This window comes from Halichoerus grypus, chromosome 9, assembly GCF_964656455.1.
Source record: "Halichoerus grypus chromosome 9, mHalGry1.hap1.1, whole genome shotgun sequence".
In the NCBI taxonomy this organism is placed as follows: Eukaryota; Metazoa; Chordata; class Mammalia; order Carnivora; family Phocidae; genus Halichoerus; species Halichoerus grypus.
This window is the reverse complement of record NC_135720.1, coordinates 16,646,008-16,672,452: the sequence shown is the minus strand read 5'-3', so window position 1 is coordinate 16,672,452 and position 26,445 is coordinate 16,646,008. Positions and strand designations below refer to the sequence as shown.

General features: G+C 39.5%; 2 protein-coding genes across 5 annotated transcripts in view; both read right to left on the bottom strand.

Moving 5' to 3' along the window:
• KATNA1 (katanin catalytic subunit A1) overlaps nucleotides 1-13,301 on the bottom strand; it is a 32,477-nt gene extending 19,176 nt beyond the window's left edge. The window contains exons 1-4 of one of the 3 annotated variants that reach the window (XM_036075035.2): nucleotides 13,165-13,301; nucleotides 11,668-11,726; nucleotides 3,563-3,737; nucleotides 832-989 (exon numbers count right to left, since the gene is read on the bottom strand). In XM_036075035.2, coding sequence (XP_035930928.2) covers nucleotides 832-989; nucleotides 3,563-3,724 — 320 coding nt within the window. In that variant the 5' untranslated portion in view covers nucleotides 3,725-3,737; nucleotides 11,668-11,726; nucleotides 13,165-13,301. The remainder of the gene's footprint in view (nucleotides 1-831; nucleotides 990-3,562; nucleotides 3,738-11,667; nucleotides 11,727-13,164) is intronic. The other 2 variants (XM_078054584.1, XM_036075037.2) reach the window with 2 other exon arrangements.
• A 7,721-nt stretch (nucleotides 13,302-21,022) lies between these two features.
• The window catches only part of LATS1 (large tumor suppressor kinase 1), a 50,813-nt gene continuing 45,390 nt past the window's right edge, over nucleotides 21,023-26,445 (bottom strand). For both annotated transcript variants that reach the window (XM_036075028.2, XM_078054582.1), the window contains one exon: nucleotides 21,023-24,862. In XM_036075028.2, the coding sequence (XP_035930921.2) occupies nucleotides 24,353-24,862 (510 nt within the window). In that variant the 3' untranslated portion in view covers nucleotides 21,023-24,352. The remainder of the gene's footprint in view (nucleotides 24,863-26,445) is intronic.

The following is a 26,445-nucleotide window of genomic DNA, read 5'->3' as shown; positions in this document are numbered from 1 at the left end:
TTCAGCTCAGGTCATGATCCCGGAGTCCTGGGATTGAGTCCTGGGATCGAGTCCCGCATCGGGCTCCCTGCTCAGTGGGGAGTCTGCTTCTCCCTCTGACCCTCTCCCCTCTCATGCTCTCTCTCAAATAAATAAATCTTAAAAAAAAAAAAAAAACCTTAAAACAGAGAACATTTTATCCTTTTCTTCCTGTGAATTAAAAAGCCCATTTTTCATTTTAACAATTTTGATGAACAGCAGTATTCTGTGATAGCCTGTTTGAGAACCAGTGTTTTAATCTAACTCCCTCACTTTACATTAGAAAAATCTGAAGCCTAGAGAGGTTACTTTTTTTTTTTTAAGATTTTATTTATTTGATAGAGACAGTGAGAGCGGGAACACAAGCGGGAGTGGGAGAGGGAGACACAGGCTTCCCGCTGAGCAGGGAGCCCGATGCGAGTTCGATCCCAGGACCCTGGGATCATGACCTGAGATGAAGGCAGACTCTTAGCAACTGAGCCTCCTGGAGCCCAAAAGGTTATTTTTTCCAAAACTACAGATAGTGGCGAAGAGAGAACGAGAGCTCAGATATTTCAATTCCCAGCTCCTTCTATAAGATAATGTTGTCTCCACTACTATAAGCTCATTCACAAAAGCATATTTTTGGGTTATTTCCACCTAAGTTTAATTTATCAATATGGGTCATAGTTACATGATATACAACATAAGAGTTCTAAAAGGTATTCAGTAAAAAACCTCCCGTTCCTGTCTCTCGGCCCCCCAGCGCTCCTAGATATAGCCAAAGCTATTAGTTTCCTGGGCTAATGTGTTTCTTAAAAGGTCTCGACTTACCTTCGTTCAACAGGTACAGGCAAGGACCAGACTTCCCCTTCAGAGGCTGGAAGCTCATGTTGTGCAGCTTTCAGTGGAGTGTTGTCTAGCTTAAAGCTCTCCAGTGTTTTCATAATATCCTTAACATGTTTAGCTTCCACATTTATTTCCTGCCAAACCTGGTTTCAAAGGAGAATATGGCTCTTTAAATATCTGTAACCAATAAATCACTGCCAAGATTAAACCAGGGCCATTTATTAGAGATGTTGGAAACTTCTAGTTTGACATCAGTTATCCCATAAATCACGCCAAAATATTGCTGAAATTTTAAGGATGGTTCATTAAGTTTTTGTTTTCAATTGCAAGAGAAAATGAATTAAATATTCTGACCAATTAAACCATGTTACTAACTTACGGTTCGTATTCAAACTGCATAATATATTGAAGTTAGCTATAACTTTCTTTTCGGAACTTTTGATAAAAATAATCCTTTTGTAAACTGCCTCTTTGATGTTTTTTATGCTATGTTACTGGACTTTTAAAATGATGATGAGAGGGGCGCCTGGGTGGCTCAGTCGTTAAGCGTCTGCCTTCGGCTCAGGTCATGATCTCAGGGTCCTGGGATTGAGCCCCGCATCGGGCTCCGCTCGGCGGAGAGCCTGCTTCTCCCTCTCCTACTCCCCCTGCTTGTGTTCCCTCTCTCACTGTGTCTCTGTCAAATAAATAAAATCTAAAAAAAAAAAAAAAAAAATGGTGATGAGAATGCACTAATTTCATAGATTAATGGACTGAAACCCACAGTTGGAAAAATATGGCTTCATATGACAGATGGCCCAAATCACATATAGCCAAGATTTTTTTTAAGCATTCTTGACTCAATTTATAAACAATATATATAAAATATTGAAAAAAAGTTGGTAATGTTTGGTTTTAAAACTAAATGATTTAAGTATCTTTACAAGAAAAGCGTAGACTTTTGGGGTGCCTGGGTGGCTCAGTCAGTTGTGTCCCACTCTCTCGGTTTTGGCTCAGGTCATCATCTCATGCTGTGGGATAGAGCCCTGTGTTGGGCTCTGTGCTCAGCAGGGAGTCTGCTTCCCCTCTTCCTCTGCCTCCCCTCCCCTGCTCATGCGTGCACTCTACTCTCTAAAAATAAATTAACAGGGGTGCCTGGGCGGCTTAGTTGGTTGAGCGTCAGGCTCTGGATTTTGGCTCAGGTCATGATCTCAGGGCTGTGAGACTGAGCCCCACGTCCGGCTCCAACTAAGCCACCCAGGCATTCAGCAGGGATTCTGCTTGAGATTCTCTTTCTCCCTCTGCCCCTCTCCCTCCTGCCCACCCCCTGCCTCAAATAAATAAATAAATCTTAAAGAAAAAAAAGCTTAGGGGTGCCTGGGTGGCTCAGTCGTTAAGCGTCTGCCTTCGGCTCAGGTCATGATCCCAGGGTCCTGGGATCGAGCCCCGCATCGGGCTCCCTGCTCGGCGGGAAGCCTGCTTCTCCCTCTCCCACTCCCCCGCTTGTGTTCCCTCTCTCGCTGTCTCTCTCTCTCTGTCAAATAAATAAATAAAATCTTTAAAAAAAAAAAAAGAAAAGAAAAAGAAAAAAAAGCTTAGACTTTTAAAATAAAAGTCTCCAGCCCACAGGGGCGCCTGAGTGGCTCAGTCAGTTAAGTGTCCAACTCTTGATCTCAGCTCAGGTTTTGATCTCAGGTTGTGAGTTCAAGCCCCACCTTGGGCTCCATGATGGGTGTGTAGCCTACTTGAAAAAAAAGTCTCCAGCCAATGAACATAAATCTTTCAGTGACAAATTTAAGACTCTTTATGAAATAAAATACTTTCCTCTTCTGGTAATGTAAGGGATATGCAAAGGCAGATTAAGGGAAAAGGTTTAAGTTCAAAGAGGTAGGATATTTCTCTCTCTTAAAGAAATTAAGTACAAAAATGGAATACTATCAAAAAAGCAGTTTAGCAGAATCTGCGGGATAACGTTCTACCGAGAAGAACAGCTCAAAAAGACTATTAAATTCTGTAACTTTTTTTTAAGGATTTTATATATTTATTTGACAGAGAGAGAGACAGCGAGAGTGGGAACACAACCAGGAGTGGGAAAGGGAGAAGCAGGCTTTTCGTGGAGCAGGGAGCCCGATGCGGGGCTCGATCCCAGGACCCTGGGACCATGACCTGAGCCGAAAGCAGATGCTTAATGGCTGAGCCACCCAGGTGCCCCAAATTCTGTAACATTTCTTTCCTCTGTGATGTAGCTGAAACTTGTTAGAAATGCCACCTTCAAGTGGACTTATAAGTTCTACCCTTTCCATCTGTAAATTTATACTGGTCCCCAGTGACTAACATTCCTCATATGGGATTCAAATATGGTCTGCTTTAGAATATTCTACAGAAAATACTGCAGCCATGAGATTCAGCTGTCATCTGCAGTTTCAATAATGGCTTAATAAAGTCAATTGTGATTTTAACAGGTAAAAAAATGTGATATAGAAAAATATGTCAAAACCATTTTTTTTAACCTATTAGATTCCAACAACTAAAACTGAGTAGAACTCACAATACTGATGACAGTGAATATGGACTATTACTAATATAAATCAAATTTCAAGTAACATTATATACAAATCCACGTAACATGTGTATGGTTGGTTATACACTCTTCATGTGTAACTGCAAAGGACAGTGATGATCTCTTTAAGTCTTCTGAGTACTGAAACCACTAACCACACAGCAGCACAAGTCTCACCTGTTGCCATTTCTGCTGGAGATAGGTATCTTTGACCGAGTACAGATACTTGTTCATCTGGTCAAGAACGCCCTGATAATACACCATCGCAGAGTCATAGTTGCCCAGCAGCGCATACTCACGGGCCAATTTTACATTCTCACTAATCATAACAAGACTCATGCTCAATCGTAAGCTAAAAAAAAGAAAGAAAGAAAGAAATATTATATGTCTCCTAAAAATAAGTATACAAAGACCTTCTCTAAAGTATACTTTGCGGGGCTCCTTCAAGAAGCTCACAATCACACACACTGCACTTTCCATCTCCATTTGCTCAAGCATTTTCTCCTCCTTCAAAGAAAGTTCTTGGTTCCCACAAGCAAACCCCACCCAGCTCAGAGGGCAGTTCTCCCAGCATGTCTACCCTCTGAACTTCTCAGTCTAAAATAAACCCTCCCCCTTCTAAAATCCCCTGGCACTTTACCCGGACCTTTCACTCAAGGCACCTGTCTACTCTGAATTATAGTTACTCATCTATATGCATCTTATCTCTACCTGGAGAGCAGGATTTATATCTGAAAGGTATGAGACTGTATGCTCAGTGCATGACACAAAAGTCTTTTTTTTTTTTTAAGATTTTATTTATTTTTTGACAGAGACAGCGAGAGAGGGAACACAAGCAGGGGGAGTGGGAGAGGGAGAAGCAGGCTTCCCAATGAGCAGAGAGCCCGATGCGGGGCTCCACCCCAGGACCCTGGGATCATGACCTGAGCCGAAGGCAGACGCTTAACGACTGAGCCACCTAGGAGCCCCATGACACACAAGTCTTACTGAGCATCTGAAGAACAAATGCACCATGTCAGATACAGTTTTTGGAAGGCAGTGTGGAACAGCAGAAAGCACAAGCGTTTCAAAGTAAGAAAATTCTTGGTTAGAATTATAATTCTGCCACCTTGGTCAAGTCCCTTAACTTTTCTAAGCTTCGGTTTTTCAATATGTAAAACTGAGATAGTAACTACTTCCAAGACTTGCACTATAAGGAATAAATGACTATTTAAAGTACCTAGCATACTACTTGGCAAATAATAGCATGTCAATAAATGCTAACTGCATCTTCCCTGGAACTTGCTATATATGAGAACCAAGCACAGTCTTTGTATTAGTAGGATATCGATATATGGATGTGGATATAAAGCATCAGAAGTAGGCACTTGATAAATGTCAGCTCTATTGATGTTGACAATTACTATTATTTATTAACTGTACATAGCATAGTGTAGTTGAAAGTCTGAAAGATCTGCATATTTTTGAGAGAGCAGTAAGTTAGGGTTGTGGCTTTCAAAATAAAAAGAAATTTGAAACACATGGTGAAAGAAATGCTCAGAGTTAATATGAAGTTTCAAGCTGGTGGAACTAAAAAATGAAGGAATCGTGAAAAGATCACAGGAAAGCTGAGAAGAGATAGATGCATGAAGGAAAAATTAAGGATCATTTTTTTTTACTCCTTTTGTTTGTCAGTGGGATATTCAAATAGATGTATCTCATAGATGAACAGAGAAAACTTCAACGTGGGGACCTCTCTACCTAGCTTAATTTAATCTAGCCAGAGGCATTTCCTAAAACTGTGGTTTTTGACACCTCCCCTCCCTCACCCCACCTATGGTTAAGGTCAAGTGATGCAACAGAGTTTAAGTCCCATAGAGACCACTATGGCTCTTATGTTTTTTATTATTTAAATTCTTCATTCAGGGGTGAGGTTTTCTGTGAAAAAGCATGCCAAGCAAACTTCTTGAGTTTAATTTAATGTAGATTGTTTAGCTGGCACACAGAGCAGGCCAACCAGGAATATCTAACACTACGTGTTACACACAGGACCAAAAAGATTTTCTACCAAACAGACAAAAGATTGTCTACAAATAGACAAGAGAAGGTAATCATATCCACACAGCCCAGAATTAGAGGACTGCATAAATCAAGATTAATGGGAAATGCTGGCGGGCAGAAGAGTTACAAACCAGCACTGCTATCCATACCAGAGCAGAAGAGGGAGGGTACTATGCTCCTCAGGACAGAGATTAGAGAAGATGGGATCACAACCTCAATGGAGAAGCAGAGATGTCAAAATCACACCAACAGCCTCAGGCTTCTGTTCTCGGCCAGTCCTTGGCAGTTCTCATTTCTAACCAGCTAAAGGTACAACTGCTGCACCTCCACCCAGTTAGGTTTGATTAATACATGTCATGTATATTTATTACGATCTTTAAACCCAAACATCTTGAATCTCAGTATCAGGTTCAATTCCTAAGTACAAGGCAAGCCAGGAAGCCAAGATAGCGACTGGCCCCCTTCCCGAAAACCAATCCTAGAAGAGCCACAGTTACTTCGTAGAAGGTTGATGGATCCTAGAACTGAATATAAAGTTCAGAAAAACACTGAAATAATAGATGGTGATTTGGGTCCTAGTGTGTGGGAAAGTACAAGGTAGCTCAGAGGGAAATAGGGCCAGGTTAGAGTTTCTAACTGTGCCTTTTCTGAGGTCTGTTGTCCTGTCATCCTTGCTCACCCTCCCCACACTTTCCACTGCAGGACAGAGAAGCAGCAGTGCAAGCCCAGTCCCTGATGGAGATAGCAGGGTACATCACGGCAAGGCCAGGCCTGGACAGAGTGGGGAGCTGATAAAAACAGAGGTCAACAGGACAGCTCTTGTGAGTGATCTCCTGCTGCCACTCTCCCACTCAGGTTAGGCTAGATGGTTCTTAGGAAGATCAGTTCCCAGGCTGAGAATCCCTTATGGCACACAATCGGGACATCAGGAAGCGATGAGGGGTGGTTGAAGACAACTGCAGATTCACCACACCCCACCACCATAAGAAAGAGTGATAATAATTGAGCTAAGCTGTCAATTCAGGAAGCTAGAAAAAGACTAACAAAGCAGACCGAAAAGCACAAGAAGGGAGGAGCTAAAGGGCCAAATTTAAATAAAAACTAAAGGGCACCTGGCTGGCTCAGTTGGTGTAGCATTTGACTCTTGATCTCAGGGATGTGCTTTCAAGCCCCACGTTGGGTGTGGAGATTATTTACAAATAAAATCTTACAAAAAGAAAGAAAAAAGAAAGAAAACCCCAAAACACTGGAAAAGACTTAAAAAATCAAACTATGGGTCATTTAAAAATTGAGAAACAAATCTTGGCAAAACTGATAAAGGAAAAGAAAAAAGAACATGCAGGGACGCCTGGGTGGCTCAGCGTCTGCCTTCGGCTCAGGTCATGACTCCAGGGTCCTGGGACTGAACCCCACATTGGCCTCCCTGCTCCGAGGGAAGCCTGCTTCTCCCTCCCCTACTCCCCCGCTTGTGTTCCCTCTCTCGCTGTCTCTGTCAAAAATAAATAAAATCTTAAAAAAAAAAAAAAAGAATATGCAAATAAACAAAACAGAATGAAAAAGAGAAAATAACTAGACGGATCTGAGTTGAAAGAAAATGAAATTTTGGGGGCACCTGGGTGGCTCATTGGGTTAAGCGACTGCCTTTGGCTCAGGTCATGACCCTGGGGTCCTAGGATCAAGCCCAGGATCAAGCCCCGCATCACACCGCATCACGCTCCCTGTTCCGCAAGGGGCCTGCTTCTCCCTCTCCTTTTGCCTGCCGCTCCCCCTGCTTATGCTCTCTCTCTGTCAAATAAATAAAATCTTAAAAAAAAAAAGATAAAAAAATTTTTTTTTAAGATTTTATTTATTTATATGAGAGAGACAATGAGGGGGGAAGGATCAGAAGGAGAAGACTTCCCGCTGAGCGGGGAGCCTGGTATAGGACTCTGGGACTCTAGGATCATGACCTGAGCTGAAGGCACACACTTAACCAACTGAGCCGCCAGGTGCCGGAAATTTTTTTCTCCTTTAAAAATTTTTCTTCTCTTATTTCCTAGAAAATGGAGTTTTAATGAAAGACCTCTACCTTTAAAAGGCTTCAGGTCCAGAGGATTTTTTATAGGTGGGTTCTACCTACCTTCTAAACAGAAAGTAATTCTAATCACATAAAAGTTGACTGAGAAAACAAGGGAAAAACTGACCAACTCTTTTTAGGAGGCTGGGCTCACCTCAATTTAAATTGAATAAGAACAATATAAAGCCCGTTTTGCTTAGGAACATACAGATGTGGAAATCCAAAATAGGAGCTAAATTTTTCAAAGGACACACACACTCTCTCTGATCAAGAATATTTACTGCAGAGGGGCGCCTAGGTGGCTCAGTAGGTTGAGTGTCCACCTCTTGGTTTCACAGCTCAGGTCATGATCTGGGGATGCTGGGGTGAGCTCCTGAGCTCCGCAGGGAGTCTGCTTGGGGTCCTCTCCCTCCCTTGCCCCTCCCCTGTCCTCTCTAGGATAAATGAATAAATATTAAAAAAAAAAAAAAAAAAGATTTACTGCAGGAATGCAAGGATAATTTAAGATCAGAAAATCCATCCTTATAATTACCCATACTAATGGACAAAAGGACTTCATATAGAAACAAGTAAAGAGCATAAAGGACAATTCAAGAAAAAGAAAAGCTAAATGGCTAAAAGTACAGATACTATTAACAGATAAATGCAAATGAAAGCAATCAGAAGACCCTCTTATACATTCACCAGATTAAAAACAAATTAGTAACTCCAATAATACTAAGTATTGGCAAGGATTTGGGAAAAAGGAAACCCTCACATACAATTTTAGACATAAACTGGTATAGTTATTTTGGAGAGCAATCTGGCAGTCCTTAGAGAAGTTGCACATGCATATATCCTATGACCCAGCAATCCCACTCTTCTGTAAATATTCCAGAGAAAGTCTCACACAGATCCACAGAGACTTGTTTTGGGATGTTAATGACAGAACTGTTTGAGAAATGAAGGAGTTGGAGGTAATCGATCTAGTCCCTGCTAGAGAAATGGGTAAGAATATGTGCTGGAGGGGTGCCTGGGTGGCTCAGTCGGTTGAGCCTCTGCCTTTGGCTCAGGTCATGATCTCAGGGTCCTGGGATCAAGCCCTGCATTGGGCTCCCTGCTCGGTGGGGAGTCTGCTTCTCCCTCTCCCTCTGCCATTCCCCCACTGCTTGTGCTTGCTCTCTCTCTCCCTCTCTGTCAAATAAATAAATAAAATCTTTAAAAAAAAAAAAGAAAAAGAAAAGAAAATGTGCTGGATGCATACTCTGGAATACCATGTAGAAGATGGAAGCAATTAACAAAATTTACAAATAGCAACATGCACAGATCATCGAAAAACAGGGTTGGGTGAAAAAAAAAAAAAAAGCCTTAGATACAGAACAAGATCTAGATTACAATACCATTTTATAAATTCAAAAAATACATATGCTATACAAAACACTCTTTTGTCAGGGATATACACACATCCAAAAACACATTAAATATATTAGAGTGCCTTGGAGGATTAAGATACAGAAATATAAGTGGAGAAAGAGAATGAAGGGTAAGGAAGAAACAATAAATACTACAGAAAAAGGGTCTTCTATCAATATACAATTAGAGACAGCCTCTGAGATGGCTCTCAGTAGCCTCTGCCCCCTCATTTCCATACCCTTGTGAAATCACCTTCACTTGAATGTGAACTTGTAACAAACAGAATATGCAAAAATAACAGAATGCCATTTCTGAGATTAGACTGCCTCTTGCTGGTCTGCTCTAAGCTGCCTGTACAGAGGCTCACGTGGCAAAGAACTGAGGGAGGCTCCAAGGCCAAAAGCCAGTGAGGAACTGAGGCAGTCAGTCCAATAGTCCAGAGGAGCTGAATCCTGCCATAACCATGTGAGGGAGCCTGGAAGCCGATCCTTCCTCAGTTGAGTCCTCAGACGACTGCAGCCCTGACTGATACCTCGATTACAGCCTGTGAAAGACCCTGAATCACAAGCACCCAGCTATGCCACGCCCACAGCCTGACCAAAGAAACAGAGAAATGTTTGTTGTTTCCAGCCACTAAGTTTTAGAGTAATTTGTTATGAAGCAATACAGCTATGAACTGAGGTTTGTAAGTTACTCAAGATTGAGCATTTGAGGTCCAAAAGAAAAAAACCCATGACCTACATAGTGATTCCATGGAGTCATGACCACTGATAATATTCCATCTTAATAAAAGCTCCATGGCCAGGGAGCATGGCTCCCTGTTATTTACTGATAAACCCCCAGCACCTGGAACCATGCCTGGCACACAGCAAATATTCAATCAATGTTTGAATGAAGAATGCCAGGTTTTTGTTTGAATACTAAGATTTCTTATCTTTGTCTAGTTCCTGACCCTCACTCAGCACTCTCACATTCCTTGATCCTCAGCTCATCCCTACCAGAACTGTGACTGCTTCTGCCCCAAGGCTCTAAATGCCCTAGAGTGACACCGAGTCTGGGAAACAATGTTAGAAGAGTACAGCTGGGGTCAGGAGCTGCCAGTACACAGTGTACCTAGATGAGCCTGCATAGCAAGACTCTGTGGTCGTCTCCCTTCTCTTCCTCTTTTCCTCAACTGACTCCCTCCAGATCTTTCTTCCCATCCCTCTACAAAAAAAAATCTAAATCAAGTCGCTACTGATACATAGGTGTCCCCCCTACTTTTTTTTAAGGATCATGATTCAATGTCCCACAATGCATAGAGTTCACTCCAAGCCTTCTTTGAAGGTTCTATGTTACGAATACTTCTTTCTAGTCAGATAAAATTCCTTAGCATCCAATGACTTGACATTTTCTAACAAAAAGAAATATAAAGTCAATCCAAGGCCACCTGAAAAATGACCTGAAAAATTTTTGATTATCAAAGAAACAATGTGTTTACTGAAAAATAGTATCAAAATACCCTTAGTTGACTAAATGTGAGACAGAAATAAATTTTCCTATTCTTCTAGTAGTAGTCTCTAAGACAGCCTTCTTTTCAAATGAGTATCAACACTGCAAATTTATGAGACTCCAATTTTCAAGAATATATTCTTATCATTGCTAAAACTACACTGCAGGAGTACAGAAATGAGGTCTACCTGGCACAATATCTGGCAATTTTTGAAGAAATGAATATATTGGAGAAAAGCCTATAGTCAAATCTTAACCACCATGAACAGTAAAGGGCATCTACTGGTTCAATTAACAGAACACTTATAAAAATGATATTGCCCAAAAACTCAGATTCTTGATTAGACAGATTATTAAAGAGAAAAATAACCATATGTGATGCCTACTTTATCTCACAGCAAGCATTTCCTTTACATTATCCTGTCAGAACCAATGTTTCGCTTACACAGCTTATGTATTCATTTTCACTAATGACTAAATCAATTTTTTTAAGCTAAGTAAGGTACAACACGAAATTTTAATTCAAGTAACAGAGTCAAAAACTTTAGACAATAAAAAATATTACAGCAAAATTTCTAGCAAGCTTAATAGTTGCTGTGGTGTGGAATCTCTACAAAGAGACTCAGGGTGTCTTTTTCTCCTCCAGAATTAAGGAAAAGAAGTGATTAAAGAGACAGAAAAAGAATAGGCAATAGATCCAAACATCTAAGGTTCTAAGATTCCTACGCTCTCCCAATATGGGGCCTTCCCTATTCCACACCTAAAAAGGATACCATATCCACTTAATTTTTTAAGGAGTTAGACTGGGTTCCACTGATATTTCAGTTTTTACTGTAATGTGCATAGGTCATTCATTCAAGAAGTATTTACAGAGCACCGACTCAGTTGCAAGGAATTGCACTGAAGACAAAAATAAGAATTAAGCCTTTAAATCCTTGAAGTTTAGTAGAAGGGACATCATTTGATCTATCCTAGGTGTATTTTCTTCACTTAGGAGGAAACAAGCATACCATAGTATTAAGCACAGGCAATCAACATCTATGTTAAAAATACTTATCTGTAAAACTGATGTCCTAAAACAAAAACAGATGAACCTCAATCATACATTTTCTTGAAGGCATTTCAATAAATCGAGTGTAACTTTAAAAGTGACAATACACTGTTAAGCAGTGTTCAGAATGTTCATCTCTGGGATATGAAAACAACCATAATGCTAATTTACAGTCAGTCACTAATGATTATAAATACATACAATAAATGAGTGACCCATGACCAATTACAGCATGGAATACATTCTTCTTACCTTTATAATCACTGTATAATAAATTCTCAAGAAGCATGAGAAAGTTATCAAAAGAATGCCTGCTCAGGAAAAAAAAGAATACATATATCTGTATTTGGTAAACTTTGTTTACCCTGAACAAAACAAAAATAAATCAGTGAATATAACAAGTAAAATGTAATTCAAAATCCATGTTCAAGCCGTATCAGTAAACACTACAAGCAAAATCTATTTAGCATATAATCAACATTGACCACATTGATTTGATACATTATCTTTTTAACCAATCATGTACCTAAAAAGAAAAACCTAAACCATTGTTGTAAACAGAAATTCAACAATGCTGTTAGTACAGCAAATTTTACAAGATTCTCTAATTAGTATTTGTCAGAACTGGGACACCACTTTCAAAATAAAATGCAGAATCTGTTGTATAATATGCCAAGTACTGAATCTGTAAAATGTAAAAGCTTCTTGACCAACCAAAGCCAGAGAGGAGCTTTACATAGCTTTCCACAGTCTAGGAATGTTGGAAATTGATCAGCACTGCCGGTTTTTTAAAAGCATGATACAGTAACAGTAATACAAAATAAAGAGTTCTGACTCGATTCCTGTGTGAGAACTCACTGATTACAAAACTCATCTCCTTTGGAAAAGACAATAGGGCTGCACATTGAGACATTTAGTCCTGTGAACTCTACAAGAATCTTGACACCGTGGTGTTCTATCATTGTGGCAAAGATTCTAAAACATCAGGAATGTTTTCAGCAGTAACTAAAGGTCTGATTTCAAAGAGGAACACATAAATGAATGCTTTCAAGAGAGAAGGATGCAAAATTGTGCTGTTGGAACTTAGTAACTGATATAAAATGGCACTTCGCAGTCAAAAGAAAAAATTATTTTTGATTAAATAAGGGCTGAGACTATCCACTGTAAGGTACTTAAGGATCCACGTTTATCTCTAACTTCGTCACCATATACTATACGATATGAAACAAATGTTTCGAAGGATACATATTTTTAAAAGGTACCAACTCTAAACCAAAAGGGCCAAAAACCTCCCAGAGGACGCCCAGCACCAGAATAAAGAAACATCCTCAACAATATCACACCTACCTAACAAAATGTAAGAAAAGAAGCTGCATCCCATTTCAAGGCTTTCGAGGTTTTTCAGGGGTGAGAATATGGGGCGGGGGCGTGGACGAATTCGGGAGAGAACTGCTCAAAAAAGCGAAGAAATAAAGAGAGATGTGTTTTTCCGACCAGAGACTTCTCTAATGACACAGGCCTAGAAAGGGGATCGCCAAGAACCCCCGAAAGTCCCAGGCTGGACAGGATTCCTCAGGTAGGGGACCCGTCACCTGAGCTACAGGTGTCAGCGACAACAGCGAGGACCTAAGACCTCGGCGCAGGCAAGGGCAGGCTCATGGCAGGATACGCAGACGGCTCTCATTGCCGGCCCCGAATCTCGCCAAGCTGGCCACGGGGGCCGGGGTTCCCCGGAGCGTGAACACTCACCTGTGGCTGCCGAGGATCCTTGGGAAACCGCCCACCGCCAGGCGGAGGGGGACGGCCGTGCGTGGCTCAGGGCGGCTAGGAAGTAGGGCCCTGCCCAGCCCCAACCACTCTGCTCCGTGCTCACGGCCCCAGGACGGCGGTGACCAACCGTCACCAGCCCCCACTGCTGCTTCAGCTCGCCGAGAATTTGAAGGCAAACCCGTCAGGGTCACTTCCGGTGCTGAGGATGGCCTCGGCGATTCCAGCGCACGCGGGGCGACGCCCCGGGAGCGAGGACGCCGGGAGGCGTGCGCGCGCCGGGCGCCAGGCACCGGGCGGGGAGCTGGGCGGGGTTGGCTGGGACGCGCCTGCGCAGTCCGCACCGCCTCCTGGCGGCGGTCTGGGCAGAGAACGGGGATGGTAGGGTTTTAAATTATTATCACGTATCGTACCTTGGTAACTTTTTCCAAAGTTCTCGCTCACTTTTCCTCCCATTTTATTTTTACCACACTCCTCAGAGATTAGGAAGTCAGAGCGTCTATTTTACAGGTGAGAGTCAAGGGCCAAAAATCTGTTTATGACAAATCCAAATACGCAGAATTCGACTGAGGCTCTTGTCACGACATAAGATGAATAAAACAGGGAATGGGTAAACAAAGATATTCGGACAAGCTGCTAGTGGAGTTTTATTTTCTTGGTCATCGTTTTAATACAACTGGACAACACACAATACTATGTTGTTTCAGGATTTACAGATAAGGACTCCACAGTACGATTGGCCATGCTTCCTCCAGTCTCAATCTCCATCCTCTTCCTCCACCGAAGGTGGAATGAGGCACTAGACACGTTTTCCTTAGGGAGTGCATGGTAATTAAACTTCTAACCTTAAGTCATCAATTTAACCCAGATTTATATAAAGGCAATTCAAGGGAAATACATCAATTTAGTCCACAAATATTTATTGAACTACTATGCTGTTGACACTGTTATAGGCATTGAGTATATATATAGCAATCAAAAAAATTTAATGTCTCATGGAGCTCAAAGTCTTGTAAAATTCTCACCTAAGTAGAAAATAGTAGTTTTACTAGGGTGGATAGGAACTCCATTGTAATGGAGCAAAGGAAATTGTAATTAGTATATCTTTAAAAAAAAATTTGGGGGGAGGTACAGATTAATTACCCTAGTTAGCCTGAATCAACCTTCACCTTTTATATATGTGCAAAGGTATGCTGAATTATAAAGCCCATTTGTACTTTTAAAACTTCTTAAAACAGAGGTGCCTGAGTGGCTCAGTGGTTAAGCAGCCAACTCTCTTGGTTTTGGCTCAGGTCATTGGTTAAGCAGCCAACTCTCTTGGTTTTGGCTCAGGTCATGATCTCAGGGTCCTGGGATGGAGCCCGATTCTCTCTCTCCCTTTGTCCCTCTTCCACCCCCCCCCCCCGCCCACACTCACTCTCTCTCTAAATATATCCTAAAACAAAACAAAACAAAAACTTCTCAAAACAAAATACATATTATATAATTCCATTTATATGAAATTCTAGAACGAGCAAATCTAATCTATAGCAACAAAAAGCTCGCTTGAGGCTGGATTTAAGGGTGGGAGGAGGGAGGAAAAGAATTAGACTTCAGAGAGGCATGAGGAAAGGTTTTGAGGTGATGGAAATGTTACATATCTCAATTAGGGTAGTGGTTACACAAATGTATATATTTATTAAAAAACTCTTCGAAGAGAACACATAAAATGGATGCATTTTATTGTGCATAAATCATATCTCAATGAAGTTGATTTTTTTAAATTTTATTATGTTATGTTAATCACCATACATTACATCATTAGTTTTTGATGTAGTGTTCCATGATTCATTGTTTGCATGTAACACCCAGTGCTCCATTCAAGACGTGCCCTCTTTAATACCCATCACCAGGCTAACCCATCCCCCCACCCCCCTCCCCTCTAGAACCCTCAGTTTGTTTCTCAGAGTCCATAGTCTCTCATGGTTCGTCTCCCCCTCCGATTTCCCCCCCTTCATTTTACCCTTCCTACATCTTCTTTTTTTTAACATATAATGTGTTACTCGTTTCAGAGGTACAGGTCTGTGATTCAACAGTCTTACACAATTCACAGCGCTCACCATAGCACATACCCTCCCCAATGTCTATCACCCAGCCACACTATCCCTCCCACCCCCCACCCCTCCAGCAACCCTCAGTTTGTTTCCTGAGATTAAGAATTCCTTGTATCAGTGAGATCATATGATACATTTTTAAAGTAAAAAACCTCCAAAGAGCGGCTTACATTCACTAGTTCAGTTTCTTCACTAGTTGTACCAGGTAGGGAAGACTATGCTAAGCTCTAGTAGCCCCTAAATCAGAGGTTTCAAACAACAGGATTTTTTTTTTTTTAGTATGAGTATAAACTCCTTATACCAAAAAAGAACTCTGAGTTTACCAAAGGGGCTATAAACTCATGCCCCTTTGAACACTTTTTTTTCTCATTTACTCTATATGTTCATAGCAGAGTGAATGCAGGCACTGGGACCCTTGGCCATGGGGAAAAATAGCGGGGGGAGTAATTTGCACAACTTCTGCCTGGATGTGATACATGCCAGTTCTGCCCACATCTCATTGGCCAGAGCAAGTCATGTGACCAAGCCTAACTTCAAAGGGACAAGGATGTGCAACTGCAGCATGCTCTGAAGGAGAGACAGTATGTGTATACCACACTCCTGACTACTGCACTAGCCATTTCTTCTTTTACAGGGTAGCTTCTACAACCACCAGCCTTCTGAAGTGATTGTGTCCAAACTGGGAGTCAGAAAATTATTATTATTATTATTATTATATTATATATTTTTTCCTAGTGAGTAGTCAGATTAATTTGGCAGAATGATAGGGCACATGAAGGGATATTACGGAAAAAGAAGTAGAAAGGTAGGTGCCAAAAAAGGGTGTAAACTTTATTCAATAGGCAAAAAGGAGCCAATGAAAGTTTTCAAATGAAAGCATAAGTGACACAGCAAATAGGGAGATTAATTTGGCAGCTGTGAGTAGGAAGATTTGAAGGGGAGGAAGAAGAGATTGGGAGACTGTTGTAAGAGGTGTAGTGACCTCTGGAATTACACAGAAGATAAAGATATTTCTAGAAAAAATAAATACATTAAATCATTTTTTTTTAATTTAAATTTTTATTATTTACTGTTTTATCTATTAAATTTAAATTTTAAAAATTTACATTTCATCAGAGAAATCTAAAAGGACTTTCAGGACCAATTTATTAATTTTACTCACCTGGTCAATTGTATCTGGCAATCCTTGCCTACATCTTCAAGCATTTGAGCCATCTCTTAGAATACAGAGTAATATAAGATGAGAAAATTCTAACCATGATTAAGAATCTGCTGAATTTTTAGATTATGTGGCAATATTTGCAGTAACAAACAGGGGCAGATCCCCAGCGTTGTTCACTAAGCTTATTATATACATTCTTCCTAAATAATAGCTTCCATCACTGTCCTGCTACTCCCAGACTGCTGAATACTACGGGAAAAAAAAAAGAAATCACACCACCATGAAGATTGATGCACCACAATTGTGTAACTTCCAACCCACCTGAAATATACTTTTCTGCATGTTCCGCCTCAGTTCTCTCCTACTCGCTTCACATCAGTTATTTCAAACTTTCACCACTTTCCTCAAGCCAACCTCTACCCATTTCCGCCCTTTCAGCAAATCACGATGTCTCCACCAGAGGAGAAAATGGAAGCTATCAGATTGAAATTCCCTCAACTTGCTCCCTGTGGCAGAGACTACCATCTGGCCACCAAATACTCATTTTCTTTACTCAGTAACAGAACCAAGCTTGATGGAATTGGGCCATCTGGAATGCAGACTACATCTCCAGACTCTCATGCGGCTAGGTGTGGCCATGGATCTGACTTCTGGCCAGTGGAAGTGTTATATAGAACTCTTAGGAAGACACCTTAAAGGGAGAGGTCCTGAAACTCTCCCTTACCCCCTTCTCACCATCCCCTCTTTTTACCAGGTGAGAACAGGGAACAGATGGATAGAAATAAGCAGCCAGCTGCTGATGTAAGTCACTTATAGGATATAAGCCATATGATGAAGGTAGCAGAATTGAACAGACGAAGTGTGGGCTGACTTTGTGGAGCTGCCATACCTGCTGTGGACTGCCAACTCCAGATATTGTACGTCTAAGCAGTGATTGGGTTTTGGGTTTTATATGCAGTTAAACTTAATCACAATACTTGTACCCTCCAACTTACACATGCCTCTACTTCACGCTTGCCCTTTGGCTTTTGCCTCCCATTTCAATGAAAGCTTAGTTTCCTTTGTCTACGCTCAGGTCCTCCACTTGAACTTAAAAGATTTTGGTTTTATTGCCACTTTATGTATTTATATTTATATGGTTCAAAATTCAAATGATACAAAAGGCTATATAGTGAGAAGTCTACTTTCTTGCCACCCTAGAAATCCAGTTCCCATCCCCAGAGAGAATCAATGACATCAAATTCATTAATTATCTTCCAAAGATATTCTTTTATTCTACATGCAATTAAATAATGCAATTTATTGGCCCTCTCATGGGTTTTCTCATATTCTGCCAGTTTATGTCTTCAATCAAAGGACATTCCCTTTTGGTTCTTACACCCTTTATTTTCCTACTGGGATTTCCTATCTTTACATTTGTTATGAGAATATTTTTCTTTACATCATTGTGCATAGTTTTTTTTATGATTTTATTTATTTATTTGAGGGGGGGAGAGCACAGAGGGAGAGGGAGAGGGGAGAAGCAGACTGCCCGCTGAGCAGAGAGCCCGATGTGGGACTTGATCCCAGGACCCTGAGATCATGACCTGAGCTGAAGGCAGACACTTACCCGACTGAGCCACCCAGGCGCCCCATCTCTGTGCATAGTTTTAAGAGCCATTGTACTCTGCCAATTCCAAGTGTTGGAATAGGCTCTTGGGGTTGATCTCCACTGTTTTTTCTTTTGAGAATCGGTCATATTTTTGTATTTCTTTGTATGACAGGTAATTTTGAAGTGTATCCTTGATATTGGATATGTTATGTTATAGATACTCTGGTTTAAATCTGTGATAGATCTCTGGAGGTGTTTTTTAGTTTGCTTGTTTTGTTTTGTTGTTAAGCAGGCAATGAACTTGATTTGATTTGCTTTCTGTTGGGCAGCACCTCAAATGCCAGTTTAATTCTTTTGTTCTTAGGATGCCTGGATTCTTCCCCACAGATGTGTGGCAATGATTCAGCTAGAGATTTGGGGCTTTCTCAGGCAAGATATCATGAAAATTAGATACTCAGGGCGCCTGGGTGGCTCAGTTGTTAAGCGTCTGCCTTTGGCTCAGGTCATGATCCCAGGGTCCTGGGATCAAGTCCCACATTGGGCTCCCTGCTCGGCGGGAAGCCTGCTTCTCCCACTCCCCCTGCTTGCGTTCTCTCTCTCTGTCGAAAAATAAAAATAAAAATCTAAAAAAGAAAGAAAGAAAGAAAGAGAAAAAGAAGAAAGAAAGAAAGAAAAAAAAAGAAAGAAAGAAAGAAAGAAAAGAAAGAAAAAGAAAATTACATACTCATCTAGTGCCATTCCTCTCTTTCAAGGGTTGACTTCCATTCAGAATCTGCCTGCTCTTGGTTCCACTCAGTATCTTTAGGTGGCTGTTTTTGTATTTTCCCCAGAGTTTATAATAGTTCTATGGGGTAAAGTCAATCCATTAGGAGCTTACTTGATCACAGTAGAAGCAGAACCCAGTTATCTTTCAGGTACATCATTTGGATGCTAGTTTAGCTAATAAACTTGAAGGACCAGAATGAAATCCAAGAGTACAGTTAGAAAGTTATTGCAGTAATTCAGGCAAGAGCTGATGAGGGCCTTAACCAGAGTAGTAACAATGGGGCTGAAGATGATGAATTAGAGAAAAATGCACAAGGTAAAGTAACTGAGTTTCATGACTGATTGCATGGGAGATGATCAAAGTACAAAATGACCTCCTTAAATTGTTTTGCAAATCAGATCATACACTAATATAAATTCTATACTAATTAGGGTGTAAGTTCAGCAACAGTAACAAATGGGAGATTTTATATGCCGGTGCACACACACACACACACACAGAGTTTTGTTTTCCTTTTTTCTAACATTCTGCAGTTTATCAGTCCAGCCTGGACAGACAGCCCCACACCACAATATCTTTCAGGTAACCAGGTTCTTTTTTTTTTTTTTTAAGATTTTATTTATTTATGAGAGAGAGAACATGAGTGGGAGGGGGGTGGAGAGGGACAAGCAGACTCCCTGCTGAGTGGGGAGCCTGAGGCAGGGCTCAATCACAGGACCCTGAGATCATGACCTGAGCTGTAGTCAGACGCTTAACTGACGAAGCCACCCAGGCGCCCTCAGATAACTACGTTCTACTCATTTTGTTGATCCACCACCACTAAGGTGTTTCCCTAGTTTTCATGGTCAATATAAAGTCACCACTCTGTCCATGTTCCATCCTGTGGGGAAGAGGGAAAGAGCAAGTGGAGGGCAAGCAATATCAACCTTAAGTGTATATCACATACGCTCGCATCCCAAGGGCCAAGATTTAGTCATGTGGCCACACCTAATTACAAGGGAGTATGAGAAACATGGGCTCTAGCAGGGCAGTCAAAATTTGGACAGGGATGGGGGCTCTATTCACAAAAGAATTAGAGAATGGACGCTGGGGAACAAGAGCAGCTAATGTCATTAGTCAACCACTCTGGGAACTAAGTACTCATGAGAACCCCTTTTTCACCACAGAAGAAATTTAACCCTTCTCCAGGGCAAACAAGTCGAAGTTCCACCCAGATTCTGAATCCGGCAGTATGTCTAGGATCTCTGGATCTTAAGTAGGAAGCAGGAGAGACGAGGTATTAGGGACGACAATAACTGCCTATGTTTCAGACATAAATTTGACATCTTTCCTCTACCCTTCACACACATAAGCAGATACATTTTTTTGTGTGTTTCGTTTTGGCATAACAAAATAGAGTCACAAGCATGCCAAATGTGGGTCTAGAGTGTAGTATAATGAATCACAGGAATAATGCAACTTGCATCAGCTATACAACGGCCTCATGTAGACCAAATATAATTTTATAAGGAAGTGCAAACAAGAGGAAAAAGGAAACTAAGAATGATGGTAATGCTTGAAAAAGGAAAAGCAATACAAAACTAAAAATGTGTTCATCCATGTAAAGTTGATTTAAGATAGAGCATCAATATATATATTTTCTCTGTCATGTTATAAAGGATTGTAAATGAACGAAAACAGATTAGCCAGCAACTGCATATTTTAAAATTTTAAAGCAGACTCAAGGGGCGCCTGAGTGGCTCAGTCATTAAGCGTCTGCCTTCAGCTCAGGTCATGGTCCCAGGGTCCTGGGATCGAGCTCCGCACTGGGCTCCCTGCTTAGCAGGGAGCCTGCTTCTCCCTCTCCCACTCTCCCTGCTTGTGTTCCCTCTCTCGCTGTCTGTCAAATAAAATATTTTAAAAATAAATAAATAAATAAAGCAGACTCAAACGATACTAAATGAGTCTGATAATTAGAAAGGTTTAATTCTGTGCTAATCTAAAGGAAGCCTTTAACATGAAATATTTATTGTACTTATGTTGGGCAAAATGAAAACATTTTACTGGGTTACACTAACTCTACTCAGTTTGCCTTAACCCTAACTATTATCATTAGTTATATATATTTTAATTTTAAAACACTGAATTTTTAATCATAAATTATCTCTGAGAATAAAGATTAAAATATATTTTTGAAAATGAAAATCAATATACGTTAAGTGCCTTGATAGTCAGCTTTCCACACATAATTGAAAGATCTGAATTTCTTTTTTATTATTATCCCAGCAAATGTTACACTAGAGAAAATGATTGGGAAAATACAAATAGAGTCATTAAAAACACAGGCTGATTATTCATATCTACTACATTCAGAAGTATGCAAAACAATTTAGTTATATTGCAAAGCTGTAATTCCTTTTCCTAACAAAGCATTATTTTATAAAACTGTAGTGTTGTATTGATTCAATTTTAATACAAAATACTTATATATACAATACAATATAAAAGTAAACTGTGGGACAGTGCCTTCCACAAAGGGATATATTAAGGCGCTTTACAAATATACTAATATATTGACCCAAATTATTTTTTGCTTTAGATTAAAACAAACAGGCTAAATAAATGTTTCACTTTAAATACCAAAGGGATTTTGTTTATTTTTGTTTATTAAAGAAAAATTTCTAAAGTACCTTAGGTAACAGCAGCAGCAATATCTAAAACTCCTCCCACTGTATTCTCTAATTTCTAACATATTATTAAGTCAGAATAAAACATTTTCACTCACAGTTTTGCACTTTGCAACAGCAGAAGGTAATAACTTTTTAAAAAAGTCAATCTCAAAGTGACTTCTTAGTCATACATTCTATAGTTCCTATTACAAATAAGGTAGAAAAGATACAGCAATAGGGCCTGCCTTAGAATGTCACTGGACAATACATAATAGTATCTACAATTACATAATTATAGAACACATTTTATAAATACTATTGATATACATAAAAAGGGTAAGTATAAGAAAGACAGCAAGTTTTTTAATAAGTGGAAAATTATTTGAAAAAGAAAACACGTATAACCAATGTTTTCACTCTATTTCAATTGAAAGCATATAGGTTTTTTCATGTTGTTCTCATCTTTTTGGTCAGGAAGCACCAGATTCTGTGCTCTAAGAACTGGATATGTTTGGGAATAAGACAGCTAATAAGTATATCCAAACTGTTAAAACTGCAGATATCAAACTGCTTTACATAAACAGCAAAAGCTTATGTTGTCAGAGGAAATTTTAAAAGAACACAAAATTTGTAGTGTCAACACAGATTTTGTGGGGAGGGTGGGGGAGGAGAAAGCACCTTAGTTTTCCTACAACATAAATGTAACAAAGTTGGTTTTGTACTGCATTGCACCACAATCCAGAAGTAAAACAACCAAATGGAAATTTCACTAAATCTGACTGAGAAAACCCAAAGAGCCAGAGGAATATCTTAAAATTTGAGTACTGAGCTAAAAATTCTTGAACTACTTTGTTTGGCATAGGATTTTACAGCACTAATCAAATGTTCCATGAAGTGAAGACTGCCAACTCATTATGGTGCCTTTTCTTACAACTCTCTGATTAGCAGTCCTTCAGAAATATTTCCGTATCAAGCTTGTAACATGCCAAACATCTATTTCAATGCCCTCAAGAGTATGTTTAGAATGTCTTAGTGCTGTACCAGCAAGAGAGAGGCATTCCTAGGGATATCTTAATACATGGTACAGACTTTTCCCATCACAAATTATCAGTGTTTATACAAGATGTACGAATCTGAGTACTGATCAGTAAATTTAAAGCAAAGTTCTTAGTTTAATATATCAGTGTTCTTACAGGACAGAGGTCCTTAACCAAGTTTGTGAGTTTTCAACATGTCCAGAATTCCTAAGACTGCATGCGGCATTATATATGTGTGTGTTGATGTGTATTTTTCTGGGAAAAGAGTCCCCACCTTTCATCAGATTCTCAAAAAACCCAATGAACCCCAAAGACCCGTGGTTTACAAGCTGAGCTCTGAGAGGGACACCTAGAGAAAGGTGGGAAGTGTAAGCTAATAAGTCTTTGTTGCCCGTCCCAGTTCAACCGGAACAGCTTTGCCTTTAATTTTACTTACACATGTGACTTCCACTAGCTTTTTTCTATTAGTTTGATAATCACTAAAATTATGCCTCTTCTTATCCAGACATATAAAATTTTGATAAAACAATTCCCCACCAGTGGAGCTTAAAGAAAAGGAAGTAAAATACAAATTTTACTTATGTCAGAATAGAGCCCTTTTCCCCTTCCTAAAAGAGAAACTAAATGTATTTTGGTATGAAACCATAAGTGTTTTTAAAACCTAAACATTATATATAATAGGCATGCTGAAAAACATATTATTTAAACTTAAATTAAGTTAGGAGGATTTGAATTTTCTACTAAGACCACTATGTAACTTTTTCTAATTACTAACGGCCACCTTAATTAAGAATTAAATAATAATTAATTTTTTCACCAGTTCACCTGCCTATAGGTAAAATATGGCCAAATAGCCAGATTTCCTTTGCCATAACAATCCATGTATACAGCACTGTTCTGAAAGAGGAAACGTGTAACATTACTGATGACATAACCAAAACTGTCACTACAAAGAAAAAGTAATTTTCTAGTGAGTACCCACAAATACATTTTCTAAATAAAGTTTCATATGAAACTGAAAATAACCTCTCTGCTTAGGATGGTAGAAACTTTAAAAAAAATTTAGAAGTAAAAATATGGAAGAAGGTTAAGCATTCAGTACTGTGAATTTTGACTTATGGCAACTTTGTTCCCTTTTAAAAACTAGAAGCAGCATTAAAAAATACCGGTATAGAAAGAAAAATAGTAGTGCTTTGCTTCTTTTAAAGCCAGTAATTCATGAGAAATAAATGCTAGAAGATTAAATATTCCACAGAGGGGGAAAAAAAAAAACCCAGATAATCTGCATTATTTTTTCTTCTGATGAACATACTATTTCAACCCTGTATTTCTCAGTTCCAAAATGTAAATTATCAGATTATCATTAGCCTAGGAACACTCATCACCATCATGGCTTAATTTCTATAGCTTATTTGCACCAAAAACAAGGTTATGGGGTTTAAAAAAAAAAAGAGCTCTTTGAATGTGGGGTACATTTCATATTTGGTTAAAGCAAGATAAAACTAAACCTGTCTTTCAAAAAAGTTTCAAACACTCTTGTCTTTTAAAATTATTTAGTGTATGTACAAATAGATACCAGGCTTCTCCTTTTAAACAAAGCACTATTTTTTTAAGTACTTTAAGTACCAAGAACTGACTATAATATTCAGTTCATAATTTACTTTATAACAATTTTTTCTAAATTACTGATTAAAAAGGCTGGAATAAATTAACATTTTAAAAAAATTTTCCATAATTTAGGAACATAAAATATTGTACACAGAGCACTCATACATAGCTCTGTCACATTTGCATAATTTTACTCTTGGAGCCTCAAAAAACTCTGCGTTTCAGGTCTTTTTGCAAAGCCTCATTACAATAATTTCCTAGTGTGTTAAACATATACTAGATCACGATTTTTGATCTCTGAGCCTGTGTGATGATCATCTTCATCTGACTGTTGCTCTGAGCCTTGTGAATTAATATATTCATATTCAATAGGCTTTGGATAATTATATGGGTAGCCATTGTCATCAAAAAACCTCCGAAAGGTAAATTCATAGAAAGCATGTTCAGGGTGCTTTCCATTTTTATACCATCCATTGAGAGTGTCGTTTACATTTTCTTCCTCATTATCATCACTCCATAACTTATCAGGATCAACAGGATCAAAATTTGATGTATCTGTTGGGTGTGTGATTTTAGGAATATATGAAGCCGATTGCTGTCTCAGGTCACTGGAGAAATCAATTGTTTTAAAAAATGGATGAGCTTTTATTTCATCAGCCCCATTCTTGCCTAAGCGATCTTCTGGTCCTCGGCAAAGTTTAATAATAAGATCAGACGCTTCAGGACTCAGCTTAGCTTGAGGTGGAATGTGAAGAGATGTCTGCCAGTTGATAACCTTCAAAGAGGATTTTTAGAAATTAGGAGGGAAGAGATAAATAAGAAAAACAAAAATTTCCTCCAGGTTTTATACCAAAAAGTTTTACCAGACTATTCGCATCTTTAAAAAGAAATCGCATGGTATTTTGCCTTCCTTACCTTTAATAATAAATGAATCAGTGGTGGGAAATAACCTTTCCTTCCATTCCCTCCACTCCAGGCAACTTATACTCACATTACAAGACTCATCATTTTAAGTTTTAGCTCCCCTGTTAAGCTCTTCTACCTATGGCAAAAATGACTATTTCTACTGTGCCTCCCATTCTATGTATTTACTATTACCATAGTATCTTTAATACTTTGTGGCACCTATTTATGTCTGTGTCCTTCTACCACAGAAAAAATTCCATAAGGCTATACACCATGTTTTGTCTTTGTATTTCTCAGTGCCTCGCAAGTTGCCTGGCACATAATGAATAGATGTTCAATAAATATTTATTCTGGGGGTGCCTGGATGGCTCAGATGGTTAAGCATCTGCCTTTGGCTCCCAGGTCATGATCCCAGGATTGGGCCCCACATCAGGCTCCCTGCTCAGCGTGGGGCCTGCTTCTCCCTCTCCCTGTCCCCTGCTTGTGCTCTCTCTGCCTCTCTCTCAAATGAATAAATAAAATCTTAAAAAAAAAGAGAAATATTTATTCTGGCTTTGAATAAAACAGAATGAGGGAGAGAGGGAAGGAGAAAGGAAAGAAGGAAGGAAAGAAAGAGAGGGAGGGAGGAAGGGAAGGAAGGTAGTAGGTAATGAAGAAATATTTGTTACTACTGAGTTTTGAAAGTTCTTTTTATAGTCTAGATACAGCCCTTTGTAGGAAATGTGATCTGCAAATATCTTCTCCCAAGCTGTAGCCTGTCTTCATTGTTTTGACTGTGTTTTGTTTAGTTTTTAAAGACTTTATTTATTTGAGAAAGGGTGTGCATGACCGTGCACGTGCATGCCGAGGGGGATGCGGGGGGACCTGCGGGGCGGGGGGGAAGAGCAGAGGGAGAGGGCGGGGGAAAGAATTTCCATCAGACTCCTAGCTGAGCGTGGAGCCCAACACAGAGCTCAAGCTCATGATCCTGAGGATCATGACCTGAGCTGAAACCAAGTCAGACGCTCAACTGACTGAGCCACCCAGGTGCCCCTCGACTGTGTCTTCTGTATACTGAAAGTTTTAAGTTTTGATAAATTCCAATTTCTCAACTTTCTCTTTTATGGATCATGATTTTGGTGTCATTTCTAAGTATTCTTCATCTAACCCTAGGCCATAAAGATTTTGCCTATGTTTTCTTCTAAAAGTATTATTGCTTTATGTTTTATCTCTAGATCGATGATCCATTTTGAGTTAATCTTTGTGTAAGGATGAAGTTTACATTGAGTTTCAGTACTTCTGTATATGGCTGACCAATTTTTCCTATATCATTTGTTGAAATACTATTCTTTCTCCACTTGCACCTTGTCAAAGATCAAATGGTCATATTTGAGTGGTTCTATTTCTCCATTCTCTATCCTGTTCCTGACACTTGATTTACGTTTGTGTCCTTTTGCCAGTATCACCCTGTCT